This window comes from Euleptes europaea, chromosome 17 (genome assembly GCF_029931775.1).
Source record: "Euleptes europaea isolate rEulEur1 chromosome 17, rEulEur1.hap1, whole genome shotgun sequence".
In the NCBI taxonomy this organism is placed as follows: Eukaryota; Metazoa; Chordata; class Lepidosauria; order Squamata; family Sphaerodactylidae; genus Euleptes; species Euleptes europaea.
This window is the reverse complement of record NC_079328.1, coordinates 18,612,095-18,633,226: the sequence shown is the minus strand read 5'-3', so window position 1 is coordinate 18,633,226 and position 21,132 is coordinate 18,612,095. Positions and strand designations below refer to the sequence as shown.

Genomic DNA, 21,132 nt, shown 5'->3' with positions numbered 1-21,132 from the left:
AACTTTGACTCCCAAAAGTGTATACCCTTGTTGGTCTCTAAGGTGCTATTGAACTCGAATCTAATTGCATTCCCATCACAGCCCAACTCAATCTAATTAATGGAAAGTTGGGCTGTAATGTATTTTACCAGACTTTTAACCAGGATCGAACGCACATTAAGCGAAACGCATGCGTTCGATCCTGGCTGAATCCTGGCTGAAACAGGGATTAAAGGAGGATAAAGTGACCATGCGTTTTCACCCTTGGTTTATAGACAACTTAATCCCACACTTTAAAAAAAAAAAAAAACCTCCTATGGTGGCTTATAAAGGTTAAAAATAAAATGAGGAAATAAAACTAAAGCCAGCTGCAGCACAGAAGTACCGTTCTGATAAAAGCACCTTCCTTTGAAAGGATGTAAAAATACAAAAACAAACGAAAACATGCAATAAAACCATCGTCAAAAAACAGAGATTAAAAGTAGCTACCTGGGCGTCAAGCATAAAAAGCAGCAATAGAGCAAAGCTTCACCACCGCCCCGAACAAAATTAGAAAAGTCTGAAGTTGCTGGATAAGAGGGGCATCCTCTCCTGATACCTTATGTCTCTGTACCCTACCCTGCAGACCCATCCCCTTTGAATTATTCCACCTTGGGGACGTGGAATGTTGTAGTATTGCTGTGGCCTGTATCTCACACCAGCGGCCCCTTTAGATGTTTAAATGTTGTACACGTTTTAACATATTTTAGCATACTATTATTTTAATTGTGAGTGGCCCTGAGCCCGGTCTAAGCTGGGGAGGGCGGATTATAAATCTGATATATAAATAAATAAAATGTGTGGCGGCTTGGTACCAGGCAGGTGGATGTTCGGAAGGCATTCCTATGGTGAGGTTCCATAGCGGAGACAGCCCTGCCTCCTGTGGACTGTGAGTTCATCTTTAAAATCTTCATCTCCAAAAGGCTAGCTCACTATGTTTTGCCTAACTAGCTTATATTTCTGTAGGCTAATGCTCATTTCTATTTAAAAATCTTTTAGAGGTTTGGTACACTTTGTTTTTTTGCTGTGGAAACCACAGCATGAACTTTGTACGGTATTGTTTAATATCAGTGTGTCTAATTCTCAATGTGGGTCCATCTGTGGATACTTAAATCCAGAGATTGGGGCCATGGATAGAAGACAGATCTTTTTATAAACCTGAGAAAAGCCCCAGGTTTGCACGAGAGAGAGAGAGAGAGAGAGAGAGAGAGATGGGAAGGGGATATAAAACCCCTAAATTATCAAAGGGGAACCTGGAGCTTTAAGAAACAGATGCCTTCAGAGGCCATTGCTAGAGTACAACAACAGTATTGCCAGTGTTCAAGCCTTGGAGGGATGTGGCATAGACCTTTTCATGGCTATTGTGGCTTTTGAGGGAGGACTCATCGAAGCCAGGCATGGTAGCAACCTCCAGGTGACTGGCTACTATCTGACTTGCATGACTCACCCAAGCCTTGCTGTTTAGCTGCAGCAGCCACCCCATGAAAGCCAGTATTGTGCAGTGGTTAGACTTTCAGGCTAGGATCTGGGAAACCTTGTTAGTGAACCAAAACACACAATTTTTTGTCATGTAACACCTGCTTTGAAGCAGTGACATGGCTACCAGTATGCTTGTGGACTCGGTTTAAGGTGCTAGCGTTAAGCTTTATTTACCCCATTTTTATCCTGCCCTTCTTCCAGGGAGCTCAGGACAACCTACACTGGTCTCCCCTCCTCCATTTTACTCTCACCACGACCCTTTGCCGTAGGTTGGGTTGAGCAAGTGTTTCTGGCCTGAGGTCACCCAGCAACCTTCCACGGCAGAGAATGGATTGGAACCTTTTGTGGCCTCAAGCCCTCTTATGTGAAGGTTTGCTTCTCTCTACATCAGTGGTTCCCAACCTTTTTTTGGCCAGGGACCACTAGGACTTTTTTGTTCGGTGCAGGGACCCCAAGATTTAAAATAAAAATTCTGAGAATTTGAAAATAAACTTTAATCATAACTGTTAGTTAAGCATTAAACTTAGAAAAAATTTGAATATATATTTTTATAATAGAGAACTTTTAATTGAAAATATTAATTTATTATGGGTTTATAACTTTGTTTCGCGGACCTTAATTTAGTTCTCACGGACCCCTGGGGGTCCATGGACCCCCGGTTGGGAACCAGTGCTCTACATGAACCGGAGTGCCAGCTTTGCTTAATGGGCTGGCTCCTCCTTGTGATCCCCTGCCTTAGAGATGGTCGAACAGAGGTGATCCACTGCAAACCTTTTTTGGTGGGGGTCCCAGTATTTGCTCGGGCTCCTGCAGGAACTTCTAGCCATCCCATTCCAACCATAATTTTGCAAGGTGGAGCGTTGTTGTTGTTGTTTTAACAGCATTCAGATGAATCCTTAGCAGGTGAGTTCCTGTGAGTTGTTTCTGATGCTGGAAATTTATGTTTGGTACATGCAGTGATATTAATTAAATAGGGTTTGTTGCATGCTTCGACCAGGTGGTTTTGTAACATTTTTGCATGTATTTGTAAACAGCTTGGAGTTTGCTTGTGGTGGAGAAAACAGCATGCAAGTTTTGTTACTTTTTTAATTGAATACCTCTCTTTTGTTGAAAGTCAGGTTGATGTGTTAGGTCATTGACCTGAAGAAGCCATACAGCCATTTCAGGCTGAGCTTTCTAGCAGATCTGTTTTCCAAACGTCATGACTTCTGTTGCAGCTGACCTCTCTCTTTTCCGTCCCTGTTCCTGGACCTTGCGATCAGAGGGGCCTTCATCTTGGCCCTCCGGAAATGACCCCAAAATGTGTGTGAGGTTGTAAGGGGGGGAGGGGGGGCTTCAGAGTATAAAAGCCTGGTAGAATCTTTAACATCTGAAGTCAAGCTATTAAACTGTCAAGCCTACTCATTTTCATTGTGAAACACCTTTCCAGGTGGAACTCCCCTCCCACACACACTTGCACAATTGGGATGACATGCTGAAAGGTTACACACACACCCCTTGTCCAAAAGGCTCCTCCCTTGCAGATTCAGATTCATTTATTAATACGGCAAATGCCATTAAAAACATTCATATCAGTTACAGAATTAACATTGGAGAATATACAGCAACTAAAACTATAGGATATACGATTAATTGACCGCTTATATAATTTAAACAGTCCTCAAATTAATAAAACATTTTCCATTTTAAGTTAAGTTACCAAGCCCCAGCTTTGTCTGACGGATCTTATATATTGTGGCACAGAATTTAGCTACTTGTTTCACCATCTGGTCTGACCCATCCCATAGGAGACACCTCAGCCTCCCTTCCTCGGTAGGGTTGCCAGGTCCCTCTTCGCCACCGGTGGGAGGTTTTTGGGGTGGAGCCTAAGGAGGGCAGGGTTTGGGGAGGGGAGGGACTTCCATGCCATAGAGTCCAATGGCCATGGCAGCCATTTTCTCCAGGTGAACTGATCTCTACCGGCTGGAGATCAGTTGTAATGGCAGGAGATCTCTAGCTAGTACCTGAAGGTTGGCAACCCTATTCCTCGGAGCTGTCCTTTATTAGATTAAGGAGAGGGGAAATTAGCTTGTATCGGACCTCCTGATAGAAAAAGCACCCGAAAAAGACATGTGCAGCAGATTCACCTTCACCCGACTTGCAGGGACATCCCCATTTTGATCTTGGTAATCTCCTAAATCTGCCTTCTAGGATCGCCGAGGGTAGGGCTCCTCCCAAATTTAAGGCAAGCAAAGGACCCATTCTGAAGGCAGTGAAAACCCTCGCCCCGTGAGGTTGTGGGCCTTGAACCGGCAGGCGCACAAGCATTTTCCTCCTTTTCCAAGATTTTTGGAGGGTGGGGGGAGTCTTTAAGAAAAGAAAAGAAATGCACAGTCTTCTGAATTCCTTACTTCTTGGCAGGTCAGAGCATTCTTCATTTTGCCCCAGACCCGTGGCACCATAATGCCCATTTGTAATATGATGCCAGCTGAGTTGAAAGGGCTTGGTGGCAGCCTGCAGGACTTTTTCCTCTGGCACGGCACTGCATTTAAATAGGGCTGCTCCAAAGAAGCTGGGCGAGTTCAGTTTTCACCCCAGAGATCTGCAGCTGTTGCAGGGATTGTGCTGACGCTCTAAGTTTGTTTCTGAATCCAGTTCAAGGAGCTGGTTATGGTCTCTGAAGCCCTTCATGACCTAGGACCCACATATCTAAGGGACTGTCTCCCATATGTCCCCATGCACCATTAGGCTACTGGCTATTCCCCCGACCTGCTTAAAGTAACCCACCTGTTGTCAGCCAGAGTCAGTGCTTTTTCTGTAGTGGTTCCCACTCTCTGGAACGGGCTCTCCCACCAAGGGGAAAGGTAGTGTGTAAATATTTTAAAATATAAATAAACTGCTCCATTTCTGAAAATTCTGATCTTTCCAGCATCTCATGCCTTGAACTCCTTTGTCTTTTGTCTTGAGAGCCAATGTGGTGTCGTGGCTAAGAGTGGTGAACTCTGATCTGGAGACCCTGGCTGGATTCCCCACTCCTCCACATGAAGCCTGCTGGGTGACCTCGGGCCAGTCACAGTTCTCTCAGAACTCTCTCAGGCCCACCTACCTCACAAGGTGCCTGTTGTGGGAATGGGAAGGCAGTTGTAAGCCACTCTGAGACTCCTTACGGTAGAGAAAAGCAAGGTGTAAAAACCAATTCTTTTTTTAAAATTTAGCTTTATTAAGAAACAACAATAGAGGAAACACAAAAGAAAAAATTTAAGTTACAATTGAGATCCAAAATCAAACAATGTCAAAATTTCTTCACTGAGACTTTCAAACTATACAAAGAATAGTCGTATCTTCTCAATTTACTTTTACTTCCCAAGCTTATTCTGGTTGATATTCTTCTGTCTTGCTTATATCACTCATTTTATGAATTACTCTATATTAAAACAATTGTGAATAGAAAAAACTGTCATAATAAACCAATACCTAAATAAAATTTGTCTTAAGACTCAAAAAACCAATTCTTTTTCTTTCCGCTAGGTACCTCCACAAAGAAGCTGGAAGAAGGACAAGCTGAAAGGCAAGCACCATGTCTTCCATTGCCACGTACTACAATGGGAAGTCAGTACTCGTCACAGGAGCCACAGGTTTTATGGGGAAAGTCCTGGTTGAAAAGCTCCTGCGCTCCAGCCCTGATGTGAAGGCCGTCTACATCCTTGTGAGGTCCAAAGCTGGACAATCAATGCAAGAGCGAGTGGTGGACATGGTGAAATGCAAGGTAGGGAACCGGACTTTACATCGGCATCTATGGCATTTGGTTGGACTTTTCAAGGAAATGACTAACAGCGAGATTCAGTTACGGAAATGCCCCCCCCCCCCGTGTCCCATTTATTCAGTGTCCTTTCATCATTAATGGAGAACCAGTGTCTTGTAGTGGTTAGAGTGTTGGACCCAGGTTCAAATCCCAACTCTGTCATGAAGCTAGCTCTGTGACATCGGACCAGTCATTCTCAGCCTAACCTACCTCCTAGGGCATGGGTTCTCAAAAGGTAAAGGTCCCCTGTGCAAGCACCGGGTCATTCCTGACCCATGGCGTGACATCACATCCTGACGTTTACTAGGCAGACTTTGTTTATGGGGTGGTTTGCCAGTGCCTTCCCCAGTCATCTTCCCTTTACCCCCCAGCAAGCTGGGTACTCATTTTACCGACCTCGGAAGGATGGAAGGCTGAGTCAGCCTTGAGCCGGCTACCTGAAACCAACTTCCATTGGGATCGAACTTAGGTTGTGAGCAGTGCTTGGACTACAGTACTGCAGCTTACCACTCTGTGCCACGGGGCTCGTCATGGGTTCTCAACAAGGGGGGAATTCACCCCAGGGGGGGATTTTAGGGTTCCAGGGGGGGATTGGGACCACTATTCAGCAAAGTGTGATGTCCTGTAGATTATGTTGAAGCGGTCCTTCAGTGGAACAGGCTTCCTCGGGAGGTGGTAAGTGCTCCTTCCCTGGAGGTTTTTAAGCAGAGGCTAGATGGCCATCTGTCAGCAATGCTGATTCTATGATCTTAGGCAGATCATGTGAGGGAGGGGATCTTGGCCATCTTCTGGGCATCTTCTAGTCACTGGGGTGTGTGGGGGAGGTAGTTGGGGAATTCCTGCATTGTGCAGGGGGTTGGACTAGATGACCCTGGTGGCCCCTTCTAACTCTATAATTCTATGTACAATCTGTAAAATTGTAGTGGTTTTTTTTGGGGGGGGCGTTAGACTATCTTGGGAAGGGGGGAATTATATTGTAAACAATGGTGAAAGGGGGGAATGGAGCAAAAAAGGTTGAGAACCACTGTCCTAGGGGTTGTTGTGAGAGGGAAATGAAATATCAACCTTAGAATATTTTATTGAGTTTAGTATGTGGTATTTAATGCAAAAAAAAGTGTTAATATGCATGCATGCTTGTTCACTAGATAAGTAAACTGACTCTGTGAGCCCTGAGGGTCAAAAGGGAGAGGTCAGATGGGCAAAAGCTGCTTTGCTCAGTAACCTTCAGCAGTATGAACCAAAGTGCTGGGGCCCCTCAGCCTTGGAGGCTGTAGGGCCGTTTCTCCCTCCCCATCCCTACTGGCCAGTAGGCCTATTCACATGTTACAGTGAATACACACACAACCTGCATGTACATGTGTACCCCTGTTTGTAAGGAAGAGCCAACTGATGTTTGCTGATATTTACTTTATAAATGAAACCAGGGACTGATTAATACCTGGACAAATGTGGCATTTCAACCACACGTTCAGCTGTACATGCGTTGTATGTAATGTGAGGATTACTCTACGCTGTGCATGGATTGCACATGTGTTCACTGTAACTTGTGAACAGGGTTACTGAAATCTTGAATAAGAGTTCTTCTTTAATGAGACCTGGTTTGGGCGGTGGAGCAGCTGGACCAAGGCTGTTTCATCATCTTGGCACTTGGGAGGTTTTCTCTCCAGAGAAAATCTGGCTTGATTGCTTTCAGCATTGGATTCCATTTTCTCATAAAGCTGTTTCCCTCTTCATAGTCTAAAAGTATAGTATAGATTGTGGATAGCAACCTTTTCATAACTGCAGTTTTTAAGGAGTTAAGTCAAACGTAATCTATTTAATTCTTCACCACACATTGTTCAAGTCAGAATGGACATAACTCCTTAGATGAAACTACTTAAACCATGGAGGAGGTACAGAATCATAGAGTTGGAAGGGACCACCAGGGTCATCTAGTCCAGCCCCCTGCACAATGCAGGAAATTCACAACTGCCTCCCCCCACGCCCCCAGTGACCCCTACTCCATGCCCAGAAGATGGCCAAGATGCCCTCCCTCTCATGATCTGCCTAAAGTCATAGAACCAGCAATTCTCGCCATCTCCACAAAGGGGGTCCTCCATTGCTAGGTCCCGCTTCCCCCACCCCCATTTATTTACCCGCCAAACACCAGAGTGAGAGCAGGAAGGTCTACATCTTGCCTATACTCTGATGTGGCCTCACAACAAAGCTACAGACCCAATGAGAGTTTATCCATAAGACGTCTGGCATTTTGTGCTGGCTTTTATGTGTGTTTATTTTAGCTATAAGGAGCTAAAGGTCTTGGGCGTGCTCCATAATTCATGACAGTTTCACTGTTAGCAGTGCCATTGTTCATGCCAATCTTAGTATAATAAATAATACAGCAATAGGATATTGGTTCTGGCATTCTCCATAATCCAGCTTTCGGTTGAACTTGACCTCTCAGAAGAGGTGGAGGGTGGAGTTTGGGGAAGGGAGGGACCTCAGCAGTGATTTATTGCCACAGAGCCCACTCTTCAAAGCTGCCATGCCATGCACAGATCAGGGAACTGATCTCTGTAGTTTAGAGTTCAACTGTAATTGTGGGAGAACTCCATCCCCCACCCGGACGTTGGCAACTATGTTCTAAGCCCATTTTCTTCATTTAGACGGGTGTAACTCTGCTTAGGATCAGACTGCTTGCTTGCACCCAGTGACCCCTACTCTTGCTTGCTCTAGGCTTCAGCTTCTCTTATGCAGTGTAGGCCCTGACCAAGATGCCCCAAGCTAGCCTGATCTCGTCAGATCTGGGAAGCTAAGCAGGGTCGGTCCTGGTTAGTACTTGGGTGGGAGACCACCAAGGAAGTCCAGGGTCTCCACCCGGAGTCAATCAATGGCAAAACCCCACCTCTGAATGTCTCTTGCCTTAAAAACCCCATGAGGGGTCACCGTAGGCCAGCTGTGACTTGATAGCACTTTCCACCACTACAGTGCAATGTAGGGGTACCTTTACAGGGTAGGATCCAGCCAGCTTTTTCACTCAGTTTCCCCCAATTCCCCTTCTTACCACAACTTCTGTCCCACGCGGCTTTTGTCCATACAGGTGCCATGATCCTTTTTCACCAGTAGAAAAGCTGATCCAACACATTGTATAGGAAATGCTATATAAATGCACTTTGGAACATTCAAAGCTCTTTGCATACATTACTGGATTAACTATTGATTATTATGATTAGACCAAGGTATGGGCCTGTGTAGGAGTTTTTCACTTTTTTAAAAGAAAAATTGAGACGGCAGTGCCAAGCGATAACATAACTGCGAGTACAAGATCACTGAATCGGCTTTGTGCAGCACATGGCTTGGTTTTTGACTGCTACATGATGAGTCATGAGCATGACCTCCTTCAAACCTGGACTCCATATGAGGACAAAGACTCTAGGTATCGGGGGTGGGGGGCGGGAAACTTCTTGCTATGAGTATATCCATGTCACATACAATTAATGAAGGGACTGAATTTCAAGTTTGACTTTCCTCAGTCCTTGGACTGTCATGTGGAGATTTTTTTGTTTGTATTGTATTAAAATAGGCTTGTGTTGATAGACATTTTGTGTCCTCCAGACATGTTTTATCAAGAATATGGGTAGTTAGAAGTTGCTGGAACATATTCCCCTCCCCCATTTTTGGAGCAGAAATGTTTCCCCACTGACCTTACAAGAGTATAGAATCATAGAGTTGAAGGTACCACCAGGGTCATCTAGACCAACCCCCTGCACAATGCAGGAAATTCACAACTACTTCCCCCACTACTCCACGCCCAGAAAATGGCCAAGATCTCCTCCCTCTCATCATCTGCCTAAGGTCATAGAATCAGCATTGTTGACAGACGGCCATCCAACCTCTTCTTAAAAACTTCCAGAGAAGGAGAGCTTACCACCTCCCAGGGAAGCCTGTTCCTCTGAGGAACCGCTCTAACTGTTAGAAAATACTTCCTAATGTCTAGACGGAAATTCTTTTGATTTAATTTCAACCCGTTGGTTTTTGTCCGACCTTCTGGGGCAACAGAAAACAACTCGGCACCATCCTCTTTATATGACAGCACGTCAAGGACTTGAAGATGGTTATCATATCCCCTCTCAGTCTTCTCCTTTTCAGGCTGAACATACCCAGCTCCTTCAGCCTTTCTTCATAGGACTTGGTCTCCAGAGATATACCTCTCTTCAGGTTTTTCAGGCAACGACCACTTAAATTGGGCTCATCCAAATGGTCTATCTACATTTCTTGATCACTTTTATGATTGCTTACTCAATGGCACATTGCCTTTGAATGTCTGAATGGTCTTCCCTGGGAAAAGGTATTGTATTGAGATTGGGTAATAGGAAAGGTCCTATTGCACGTGGATCACATAGTTTTGAAAATCTGTAGATAAGCCTCATTGCTCAATTTTTTTTACTTTTTATTTTTATTTATTTATATTTTTGCAAAAAGAGCTCTCTAACTAAGGTAGAAAGAAACCCAAACAGGAATTTTGGAAGAAATATTCTGACTACAGGGAGGTACATGGCAGGCTTTAAGAGGGGAGTGGACATGTTCATGGAGGAGAGGGGTTTTCATGGCTACTAGTCAAAATGGACACTAGTCATGATGCATACCTATTCTCTCCAGGATCAAAGGAGCATGCCTATTGTATTAGGTGCTGTGGAATACAGGCAGGATAATGCTGCTGCAGTTATCTTGTTTGTGGCTTCCTAGAGGCACCTGGTTGGCCAATGTGTGAACAGACTGCTGGACTTGATGGGCCTTGGTCTGATCCAGCATGGCTTTTCTTATGTTCTTATGTTCTTAATTCTCTACAGACTGCAGAAATGTTGTTGAATTTAGAGTTCTCCACATGCTTTACACAACGGGAAAGACTCCACTTGGTTTTAGATATCCTAACATCTTCAAATTTCCCCTTTGGGCTAAGAATGTAGCTCTCCAGGGGAGGGGAGCCCCCACAGCCTGCATTCCTCCTTGTAGCCAGATGTTTGACCCCCTCCCGTATACCTTCGCCACGTCTTGCAAGAGCGGGTAACATGAAAGCAACAATAATTAGAAACTCATTCGAACAAAGATTCTCTCATGCGTTTCTGTTATCAGACTTTAATTGAGTTAATAATTGTTTTGGAAACATTTAGTTACAAGCTAAGCCCTGCTGCAGCCATCCTGCTGTGTTTTAGCTGGAAGAGGCAAGATGCTGAGCGCTTTGGACCCTACCCAGCCAACTTTTATAAGCTGTGCCTTTCTCTAGTGATTTCTTTTTCCCACACCACTTACCTTAACGCTCGACTTTCTCATTCTGTCTTCATTCTTGCACGATAAGGTGATAGTTTATTGCAGTCTCTGGAGCAAAAGGCAAGGCTCAGCAGAGCGTAGGGCCTCCTCATCTGCTTGGCCCCTAGGGGGGGGCATGGCTCAGTGGTAGAGCATCTGCTTGGCATGCAGAAGGTCCCAGGTTCAATCCCCAGCATCTCCAGATAAAGGGACTAGGCAAGTAGGTGATGTGAAAGACCTCTGCCTAAGACCCTGGAGAGCCGCTGCCGGTCTGAGTAGACAGTACTGACTTTGATGGACCAAGGGTTTGATTCAGTATAAGGCAGCTTCATGTGTTCATGTGTACTTAGAATCCCCAACAGCCCCCCACCCCGCCCCAGCACACTTTCACCACCACTGCAGGAATCTAAATGTTCGACTGGATCCGGCACAACAATATTTCTGCTTGTGCCATGCTAGAGTTCTTAAGGAAGCAGAAGCGCAAGAAAAGGACAGGAATAGCAGCTTGCACTAAGTCAGACTTATTGCATCTCCACTTGCATTTCTTCCTGCACACGTTTTTGTGCAACTTATGTCTGGGCACTATACCATACGGGGAGAAAGGCGCTAGGTGTTGTGCAAAGTCCATTTATTTTTCCGCTTGAGCTTTACCGTTTACGCATCTTAGCCCTGGCAGCTACCGAGGTTCAAGGGAATTGGCTTAAAAGGGACCCTGGCATAACTATATCCCATGTAAAAAGACAACCTAAGGAGCTGTCTGTGCAAGATCACCTCTGCTGACCCCAGGCGGGGTTGAGGCCGGGCCACAGCTGCATCGGTCTCCCTGGCCTTAGAATAATCAGCTTCTGTGTTTACTGGCTGTTGTGCATGGAAGGCGCGTCACCATCTTTCCAGGCTAACACGAGGTGTGATTGTTGCTGAATGACACAGAAGCCATGACGCTTCCTAAGCAAGCGTTAATAAATGTATGCTTTGTTTGCATAGGGGGGTGACGAGGAGTTGCTTAGAAAAGCATGCTGAGACCAGGAATAAATCGGAGAAAGAAGAATAGCTGAGGCCACGCTGGCATTGGTGTCTGGATCAGGGTGGCTGAAGTGGATTTTTCACACTGTGTGGGTGGGAAACAGCGGCAAAATAGTCTTCCTGGTGCAGCCAAGGGCCCCGGGGCACAAGTCACCTCCTTGAGAAATGCAATTTCTGCTATTTCATGGTTTACTAAGTACCTGGAGGTTGGCAACCTTACAACTGTGAAGACTCACTTGAAAACGTGGGACCAGTAGCTGAATAGGTTTAGTGGCTGGAGCGGGGCTTTAGTGTCATGCGTAGTTTTGCCCCCCCCCCCAAAAAAGCGTAAGACCTTATGCAAAAGTAGTAAAAACCACCACACCCCCTGCATTTTTAAAAATCTTCTCTTATGTTTCTTGGGTTGATTGACCATTCTCCTCCGGGCTGGCCGCTGCCCCGTGTGCTATAAATTATGCGCCTGGTTGGATTTTAAATTATGATTTATGTTCTTAATTTGCATTATTTTTGTATATTGATATGTTATTGATATACGTTGTGATGTTTTAATGATGTGAGCCGCTCTGAGCCCCGCCTCGGCTGGGAGGGAGTGGGATATTAATTGAAAAATAAAACAAATTAAATGAATAAATAAAAATATGAATACATTCTGCAAAGCGAAATGCATTAAATGTGTCCCGTTTGCAAATGTTATACTAATTATGCTGTCAGCATTTGAAAATAACATGCACAATATACAAATTTACCTTATTCCGAAATGTTAACTATATTTTGACGTAAGCTCCTTGTTTCCAAAAATGGCCCTCTGCTTCGGATTTAGCTTGAGATTTAAACCTTGAATTCTTGCATTCTTCGACTAGGAACTCCAATAATGTAGCGGTTAGGAATGGTGAACTCTTAATCTGGACAACCGGGTTTGATTCCCCTCTCCTCCACATGATTCCAATCTGGTGAATCAGGTTGGTTTCCACTCCTCCACGTGAAGCCGGCTGGTCACTAGCTCGGGCTAGTTACAGTTCTCTCTGAACTCTCTCAGCTTCACCTACCTCACAAGGTGTCTGTTGTGGGGAGAGGAAGAAGAAGAGGAAGAAGAGTTGATTTTTATATGCTGACTTTCTCTACCACTTAAGGGAGACTCAAACCGGCTCACAATCACCTTCCCCTCCCCACAACAGACACCCTGTGAGGTAGGTGAGGCTGAGAGAGTGTGACTAGCCCAAGGTCACCCAGATGGCTTCATGTGTAGGAGTGAGGAAACCAACCCAGTTCACCAGATTAGCCTCCGCCACTCATGTGGAGGAGTTGGGGAATCAAACCCAGTTCTCCAGATCAGAATGCACCGCTCCAAACCACCACTCTTACCACTACACACTCTGGAAGGGAAGGAGAAAGTCAGCATATAAAAACCAACTCTTCTTCTTCTGTGTTAGTGTATGTTTATGGACTGCTGAAATTAAGTTAATTTTTTTAAGTGGATGTGTAGTCTGAGTCATGATTCCCGGTTTTTGATTCTCGAGTCAATCAGCATGGCCATTATGCCCCCCATAAGCAGGTCGTCCCTCCAGTATATGTGATATTGCCAAAAAACAGATTACAAATATGGTTATTGGAGGGGGAGTCAAACCCCTCAAAGTCCAAAATTTGCCTTGCTGACTAAGGCATAGGGTTGCCAGGTCCTTCTTCACCACCGGCAAGAGGTTTTGGGGGCAGAGCCTGAGGAGGGCAGGGTTTGGGGAGGGAAGGGACTTCATTGCCATAGAGTCCAATTGCCAAAGCAGCCCTTTTCTCAAGGTGAACTGACCTCTATCGGCTGTAGATCAGTTGTATTAGCAGGATCCATACCTGTTGGATTTATACCTGAGAATAACTTATACCATTGGAACGGATCATCTTTGAAATATTTAAGAAGAGGACTTTTTTGCCCACAAAATGAATTATTCCATGTATATATTGTATATTGTTTAGTCACAGTTGTTAAGAATATTTGCTTCACACAGTTTGTCTCTTTTGTCTAGCACCTAATAATATTTGTATTTTGCTAACTGGCTCTGAGCATTTGTGTACCTTTTACCCGTGCTAATTACCTAGAGGTTGGCAACCCTACTAAGGTACAAGAAGAAGAGTTGGTTTTTATATTCCGACTTTCTCTACCACTTAAGGGAGACTCAAACCAGCTTACAATCACCTTCCCTTCCCCGCAACAGACACCCTGTGAGGTAGGTGGGGCTAAGAGAGCTCTAACATAGCTGTAACTTGCCCAAGGTCACCCAGCTGGCTTCCTGTGGAGGAGTGGGGAAACAAGTCCAGTTCACCAGATTAGCCTCTGCCCCTCATGTGGAGGAGTGGGGAATCAAACCTGGTTCTCCGGATCAGACTCCACCGCTCCAAACCACTGCTCCTGACCACTACACCATGCTGGCTCTCATAAATAAATAATGCAGGAAGACTACCCAAACTATAAATGTAGCAACAAAGCCAATTTTTAAATCCCATCCTTTGCACTGGAGTGTCTAAACAGCAGTGGAAGAACATGGGTCTGCAAAGAAAAACACAAGCCAATTTTGAACTCGGTGGGGGGAACCATTTTTTCTCAGCATTCACTGATGATGCTTGCAGTGGGTGGCCTAATTATTGTTCAAGCCAGGGGGAGGTTGGCCTCCCCGCTTTTATACGAATCGCATAGTTCAGGGATTTTGTGCATGGAATTTGGACTGACAAAATGAACCGAGTACCCTTATATTTGGGATGAACTTTTCAAAAACCTAATTGGAGACAGGTTCCCTTTCACCGCTGCCAAAAAGCCACCAGAAAAAAAAAGGGAAGAAGTTGCTGAAATCGCAATTTTAAAAGCAACTTTAGGGCGTTTGCTAAAATCTTGCAAACCTTACCAGGAGGACAGATTTATCAGCAGTAAGCACAACTGGGATATGTTTGATAAGCCCGTTCGGCCAGGAATAGACCAAAGACATCATGCCAACCCCTTCGGAACTATTTTTGGAGTTGCGATAAATCTTTCTAAACTGTATGCATTTGCCAGCTCCTTTAGCTATTCAGATTTAAAAAAAAAAAAACATTGCTATGGAAAATTAGATCAACAGAGCTGAACGAGAAGGAGAGTCTCTGTGTAAGCATTTTTTTTCATGTTTCTTTCTGACCCTTGACTTTTCATCTGAAGCCAATCCTTAGAGAAGCATCTGGGGAAGGCAACCATTACTGCAGTTCAGTTGGAACAGATGTTCCCTTCAGACTTCTTCCCACCCACCCCCAATCAACTGGGGATGTCAGCCTCCAGGTGGGGGCTGGGGATCCCCCGGAATTACAGGTCATCTCCAGACTACAGAGATCAGTTCCCCTGGACAAAACAGATGGTTTGGAGGCTGGACGCTACGGCATTGTACCTAGAGTTGCCAACCTCCAGTACTAGATAGAGATCTCCTGCTATTACAACTGATCTCCAGCCGACAGAGATCAGTTCCCCTGGAGAAAATGGCCACTTTGGCAATTAGACTCTAAGGCATCGAAGTCCCTCCCCTCCCCAAACCCCACCCTCCTCAGGCTCCACCCCAAAAACCTCCCACCGGTGGTGAAGAGGGACCTAGCAACCCTACTTGTATCCCACTGAGGTCCCTGTCCTCCCCAGGCTCCATCTTCAATCTCCATGAGTTTCTCAGCCTAGATCTGGCAACCCTCCCTCCCCATCCCCTGCCGGTGGCCAGGGGGAGTGGGCAGCACTATAGTCAGCTCATGATTAGATGGAGAATGTCCTTAATTGCTTTCAGGATGAAGGGGGAAGGGGTTAGCCTCAATTGAATTAGCATCAAATGGACTCTTCAAAGACGCAGTGGCCTCTAGCTGTACTCCTCAAATGGTACATCGCTAAGGGCTGGCAGTGAAAGTTTACAGCAGCTCCCAGCTCTGTCCAAACAGGACTGGTTGGAAACCAGGGCCGTCTTACCAGCATTATAAATTGTAGACCTGGAGCAACTGGGCTCTTCTTAAAACAACTCCCTCCCCACCCCCCACCCCATGTGTGCTGTCAAGTCACAGCTGCCTTATGGTGACCCCAGCAGGGGGCTTTCTAGGCAAGTGAGAAGCCGAGATGGTTTGTCATTGCCTTCCTCTGCAAAGTCTTCCTTGGTGGTCTCCCTTCCAAGTACTGACCCTTCTTAGCTTCCAAGATCTGACCGGATCAGGCTATACCATGCCGCCTTCCGTCTCCGTTACACACATGCAATGAAAGAAACAACTTAATAACTAACCGAAAACCACAACTCTATTTTGCAGCACACAGGGGGTAACGTTCAAAGGAGGTTTTTATTTTATGTTGGTTTTATATCTGTATTTCAGTGCATACAAAGGAACTTGTTATTTGTACTTCTCTCTGTGTGTGTGTGTGTGCTCTAACTATAGGAAAACCTCACATTCCACTATGAATTCCATTCCAGCAATTTTTTCTGGTAATCTGGGACCTTAAAATCTGGAGGATTTCACAAGAAACCCTGATAAGTGGGTGTAAAAAGGAAATTATTTCATGCCGCATCGCATGAACACATGAAGCTGCCTTATACTGAATCAGACCCTTAGTCCATCAAAGTCAGTATTGTCTACTCAGACGGACAGCGGCTCTCCAGGGTCTCAGGCAGAGGTCTTTCACATCACCTACTTGCCTAGTCCCTTTAACTGGAGATGCCGGGGATTGAACCTGGGACCTTCTCCATGCCAAGCAGATGCTCTACCACTGAGCCATGGCCCCTCCCCTAGCATCGGATGACAATTTTGTCTGGCCTCCTCCTCATTTACCTGATGGTTGAGTTTTTTTTGTTTCCAGGTCTTTGACAGAGTTCGAGAAGGGTGGCCCAACTTCCATGAGAAGATCAAAGCCATCAATGCCGAGCTCACCCAGCCCAACCTGGCTATCAGTCCCGAGGACACTCAGAAGCTCCTCTCTGAGGTCAACATCGTCTTCCACTGCGCCGCAACCGTTCGTTTTGACGAGCCGTTGAAGTAGGTCCTGCTTCCTTTGGGTTTCTTGCAGCTCTCGCTAAACAGGTTCCCTCAGAAGTAAAGTCAATGGCACTAGCATCTTAATAAACCCTAAGTGGAATTTTACTTTGGAAAGGAAATGCCTAGCGAGTAATCAGTATTTTTGTCATGATTATCATATATTTTTTAAAATGGTCAAACATTTGTTAATGTATTTAAAGTAATGTATCCCTCCTTTCTATGAAACTACCCAAGGCAGCTCACGACAGTCAAAAAATAAAACCACGGACCACTCCGCAAGGAAAGAATGTGGGTTATGCAGATGACAGTTATTTCAGGAAAGCAAGAATTAATGATAATGGAAGATTTACCTACTTTGATTTCTGTTAGAGACAAACTCCACTGATTATGGAATGTCCAAGGATTTCCTTACAAGTCTTGCTGGCACCTCCCTCTTTCCCCATTATGTCTTGGCCTGCCCTTTATACGTTCAACCCCGAAATATGTTTTTGGCAAACATTGTATCTGCATTACAATCATTATCTGATGCTGATAAATTAATTCATTTGTTATCAGATATGGATCCCTACTTTCCCCCCCAAAAAAATGGCACTTTATGGCCTGGCAGCCAAGAAAATCAGAGAGAAGCAAATATAAATTGTGGAATGCTGGATAGAATTGAACGTCACATTTTAATGTATTTTTTTAATGATATTGGTTTGTACATTTAAAAATTGCTGTTATATTATTTTTAGATTGTAATGGCCTATGGTCTTATACAATAAACTGCTACTACTACCTTCCTCTTTCAGAAAGTGGAGGAAGGAACAAGGGTTATCCTTGACTTGATCCTAATTAATAGGGGAATTTTGGTCCATTAAATGAAAGTAGGGGGAACTTTATAGGGCAAATGGAAAGTTATATACAAGTATAGGCAGACAAGTACCTTCAGGACACCTGGTTTTAATAAACGTAGAGAAATTCTAGGGGAATTCTATGGCTAGATAAGCTGTCAGAGAAAGGAGTCCAAATGGGTGATGTTCCTAAAAAAAAAAGTGACTGAAGACACAATTGCAGATGAGAGCAATGATGAATGGGAAACATCTAAATAATCCCATGTGGGTGGCTAAAAGGCTAAGTAATGAGCTGAAATTTTAAAAAAGCATGCACAAGAAATGGAAGACAGGTTAGGATACCAGGAATGCCTACAGGCTTGCAAGGGCTGGGTTCAGAAAAGCCTTAGAAGACAGACAGAAATAAAATGCAAAATGACCTCGATTGTTTGGGAATCTGAGCTGAAGTTAAGAAAATGAAGCAAAGGCAAGTGCAAAATTCTGCATGTAGGCAAAATTAATCAAATGCACAGAATGTCTAGGGTGGGGGGGTGTCTGTCTTGGCAGTAAGACATATGTAAAGGATCTCAGGATTGCGGTTGATTACAGGCCGAACATGAGCCAGCACAATGACGAGGCTGCAAAAATGGGGATGTAATTTCAGGCTGCATTAATTGAGGCGTAGTATCCAGGAGTTCTGTTCTGTGCCATGCTAGCCAGAGCTCATCTGGTGTTCTGCGTCCCCTTGCCTACTTTTTTCAATTAGAAATTCTGGCACCTGCAACATGCAGAGAGACTGTGCTCTACCACTAAACTAGGGGCCCTCCCTAAGTGGTGAGAGAAGTCTTCCAGATAAGAACATAAGAAAGGCCCTGCTGGATCAGACCAAGGCCCATCAAGTCCAGCTGTCTGTTCACATAGTGGCCAAGCAGGTGCCTCTAGGAAGCCCTCAAACAAGATGACTGCAGCAGCATTATCCTGCCTGTGTTCCACAGCACCCAAGATAATAGGCATGCTCCTCTGATCCTGGAGAGAATAGGTATGCATCATGACTACTATCCATTTTTACTAGTAGCCATGGATAGCCCTCTCCTCCATGAACATGTCCACTCCCCTCTTAAAGCCTTCTAAGTTGGCAGTCCTCCCCACATCCTGGGGCAGGGAGTTCCACAATTTAACTATGCATTGTGTGAAGAAATAGATCTGATCCAAAGTAGGCAGGTGTGCATTTCTGCCACACAGAGAAGCATGTGTTTTTTTTCCATTTTGTGGAACCATTCCCTCACCCCCTTTGGACAAAATCGAGAAGCACAAGTAATTGGGGTGTTTTGTCTCCAGACACGCGTCCCTTGACTGTTGCGTTTCAGACCATCCTTGTTAGAGATGAGGGAGCTGGATTGTGGATGGCGCTTTTGGCTTGTGCCGCTTGGCCTTCTTCATGCAATGTCACGTCTTCTTGCCCAGGCATGCCCTGCTCCTGAACGTCATGGGCACGCAGCAGCTGCTGGTGCTGGCTCGCCAGATGCAGAACTTGGAGGCCTTCATTCACGTCTCAACTGCCTATGCAAACTGTAACCGGAGGCACATAGAGGAAGTCGTCTACCCTCCTCCCGTGGAGCCCAAGAAACTTTTCGACCTTGTGGAGTAAGTGGTAGAAACAATCTTTCTTTCATTTTTTTCCCTTTGTGAGAAAACTGCAAGCAACTTTACAATTACAAAAAAAATTGGGTCAACATAAAATTCTGGCTGTGAAGAAAATATGTGCAGAAGTGGTGTCTGAAACTTTAAAGCTGTAGTTTTGTAATCCGTTTTAATTGTGTGGCATCCTATCTTGATTATTGTTTTTAATATTCCTATTTTTTATTTATGTTTTATTTAGACCAAGTTTGTAATGGCCTTTGGCCACACTCAGTAAGCATTTACTACTGCTTACCACTATAATTGATCTCCTGACTACGGAGATTAGTTCCCCACCTTCACGGTCTTGTCAGGTACAGTAGCTGCTTCTTGAACTCACAGCCAAGTGGCCATTGTTCCCCTCATATAATTGAAGAAGAAGAAAAGGAGGAGGAGGAGGAGGAGTTGGTTTTTATATGCCGACTTTCTCTACCACAAGGGAGAATCAAACCGGCTTACAATCACCTTCCCTCCCCCTCCCCACAACAGACACCCGGTGAGGTAGGTGGGGTGGAGAGAGTCACCCAGCTCCAAACCATCGCTCTTAACCACTACTCCACGCTGGCTCTCCTTGAGCACTGTGAGAGACTGTGCCTTCTTATTGGCCAAGTGCCTACCCTCTGGGACGATAAAGAGATCCAGATGAAGAGATCCAGCCACTACCATGAGCAGAGGCAGTAGTGTAAGGAGCAACAGCCCATGCTGAAACCCATGTGCACATTTCACAAAGATGTCATTTCTCTGAGTTCCTTCTGAGACTTAACAGACAGACTTTGCCTCCCTGTCCTGAATAGGACCACATGGCATGTTTTAAAAAAGCAGCTTTTGAAATGCATGAGATCAACTTCAGCTTGGCAGCCTGGGTTGGTGGAGACAGCTAGCTCTACGCTCAAGAGTGACGGCTTCCCCACCCCACCCCTAGCCCCAAGAACAGCTGTGCCAGCAACAGTAACGCATTTATACAGTGGGATGGGTTTTCTCCATATGAGCCTCCTTGAGATGTCTTGGAAATAAGAGTCCGGATTGTTCAGCAGCTGTTTGTTTATTTACTTCATTTATACTTTGCCTTTCTCATTGAGACCCAAGGCAGCTTACATTATGAGATAACAATGCAATAAAAACCGTATAATACATACAATAAGCAGTGCTATAGAACTGGATTGCACAATGAAATTAGAGCATATCATATGCTCCATGAAAAATACTGTCTGTCTCTCTGTCTTATCTATCTATCTATCTATCTATCTATCTTCTATCTATCTATCTATCATCTATCTATCTATCTATCTATCTATCTATCTATCTATCTATCTATCTATCTGTATATCTAAAGATAGCAGTGAAGTAGGTAGTTTATATGTGTATATAATTTTATATAGAAGAAGAGTTGGTTTTTATATGCCGACTTCCTCTACCACTTAAGCGAGACTCAAACTGGCTTACAATCACCTTCCCTTCCCCTCCCCACAACAGACACCCGGTGAGGTGGGTGAGGCTGAGAGAGTGTGACTGGCCCAAGGTCACCCAGATTGCTTCGTGTGTAGGAGTGGGGATACAAATCCAGTTCACAGGATTAGCCTCCGCCGCTCATGTGGAGGAGTGGGGAATCAATCGCTGTTCTCCAGATCGGAATCCACCGCTCCAAACCACCGCTCTCAGCCACTACACCACTACCTACTTCACGGAATTATTTTTTATTCATTGAAATATTTATATGCCACTTTTCTGAAAACAGTAATCACTCAGTGGTTATCTAGAGTTGCCTAAAATCATCTTTTTCCAGCAGAGGTTGGGTTGTGGAGCAGAGTGGTCTGTTGGTTGGTTGGTTGGTTGGTTTTGCTGTCATGTCACAGCTGAGTAATGGTGACCCCCGTAGGGTTTTCAAGGCAAGAGACATTCAGAGGTAGTTTGCCATTGCCTGTCTCTGCGTCATGACCCAGGTATTCTTTGGAGGGCTCCCATCCAAATACTATCCAGGGCCAACCCTGCTTAGCTTCTGAGATCTGACGAGACCAGGATACCCCGGGGGATATCAGAATGTTAATGATGCAT

The 21,132-nt window shown here is 44.9% G+C and overlaps 1 protein-coding gene across 1 annotated transcript in view; it reads left to right on the top strand.

The window, feature by feature from the left end:
* The first annotated feature begins 5,040 nt into the window (after positions 1-5,040).
* FAR2 (fatty acyl-CoA reductase 2) overlaps positions 5,041-21,132 on the top strand; it is a 41,767-nt gene continuing 25,675 nt past the window's right edge. The window contains exons 1-3 of the mRNA XM_056862966.1: positions 5,041-5,242; positions 16,416-16,591; positions 18,868-19,047. Coding sequence (XP_056718944.1) covers positions 5,054-5,242; positions 16,416-16,591; positions 18,868-19,047 — 545 coding nt within the window. The 5' untranslated portion in view covers positions 5,041-5,053. The remainder of the gene's footprint in view (positions 5,243-16,415; positions 16,592-18,867; positions 19,048-21,132) is intronic.